At 62.9% G+C, this 1282-nt stretch overlaps 1 protein-coding gene across 1 annotated transcript in view; it reads right to left on the minus strand.

Moving 5' to 3' along the window:
- Window positions 1-1089: 1089 nt before the first annotated feature.
- Window positions 1090-1282, minus strand: part of DQ04_02271000 (putative OSM3-like kinesin) — a gene marked incomplete at both ends in the record, with an annotated part of 2700 nt that continues 2507 nt past the window's right edge. The window contains one exon of the mRNA XM_009311694.1: window positions 1090-1282. This exon is cut by the window's right edge and continues 2507 nt beyond it. Within this exon, the coding sequence (XP_009309969.1) occupies window positions 1090-1282 (193 nt within the window).

Consider the following 1282-nt stretch of genomic DNA (forward strand, 5'->3'; position numbering starts at 1 on the left):
CGAGGAGGCCCTGCGCGGACCGCACGAGCGCCATGACGGCCGCCAGGCGGTTGCGGCCGACCGACTTGGTCTGCTGCAGGGCGTGGCGCAGATTGGCAGCCTCGTCTGTGGCGCTCTGCTTCGTGTGCTCCAGCACCTGCTGCAGGTCCTCCAGCGCTGCCTGCAGCTGGACGCGCGCCGCCGTGGCGTTGGCATAGTCGGTCATGTTGGCGCTGATGACGGCGTGGAAATCCTCCAGCGCCTGCTGCCGCTTCTCGCTGAAGCCGTCAAGCGTCTGCTCATACGCTCCACGGGTGTAGTCCTCGACGTTCACCATGTAGTTCGTCAACGCCTTGATGTGCCCGTTTGTGTCCTGCAGCTCTCCGTCCAGCTTCTTGATACGGTCCTCGTACTCCGCGGTACGCTGCTCGTTGAAGCGCTGCTCCGCGTCCAGCTTCCCGCTCCAGCTGTCGACCTCCGCCTCGTACGCGGCGATCTCCTCGCGGAGTTGTGTCTCACCCCTCTGCATTTCCTCCTCAAGGTCTCTCAACTGCGAGAGCAGAGCATCCTGTTTGCTCTCAGCAGCCTGTGCGTCGCACGAGTAGCGCTCCTCCAGCTCCCTCAGCGCAGCCTGCGCCTCCTCCAACCGCTCTTCTCGCTTGGCCAACTCCTCCTGCACGTCCTGTAGCTGCGTCTCAAGGGCCACTTGCGTCTCCTCAGCAGCCTGGGCATCGTCCGCGTGGCGCTCCTCCAGCTCTTTTAGGGCCCTCTGCGTCTCCTCGAGCTGCTGCTCACGCTCCGCCAGGTCGGTCTCGAGAACGCAGATGGCCTCTTCATGATCAGCAGTGGCAGTATCGTATGCGGCTTGTTTTTCATTGAGGTCACTTTCCAGGCACTCCACCTCACTCTGCAGCTGCTGAATCCGGTCCTGCATCTTTGACTCCTTCTCGGCAGACGCGTCCTCCAGTGCCTTCAGTGCGGCCTGCGTCTCCTCGAGCTGCTCCTGCGTGTTGGCGCGAACAGCTTCAAGGTCCTGCAGCTGCGACTGCAGAGATGCCTGTGTCTCCTCAGCGGCTTGAGTCTCATCGGCGTGGCGCTCCTCCAGTGCCTTCAGTGCGGCCTGCGTCTCCTCGAGCTGCTGCTCGCACTCTGAGAGGTCGGTCTCGAGAACGCGGATGGCCTCTCCATGATCAACAGCGGCAGTGTCGTATGCGGTCTGCTTGGCGTTAAGTTCCTCATTAACCCGCTGGACCTCGCCCTGCAGCTGCTGGATCTGGTCCTGCAGCTCAGACTCCTTCGCGGC

Source organism: Trypanosoma grayi (genome assembly GCF_000691245.1).
Source record: "Trypanosoma grayi strain ANR4 Tgr_227_V1, whole genome shotgun sequence".
Taxonomy (NCBI): domain Eukaryota; phylum Euglenozoa; class Kinetoplastea; order Trypanosomatida; family Trypanosomatidae; genus Trypanosoma; species Trypanosoma grayi.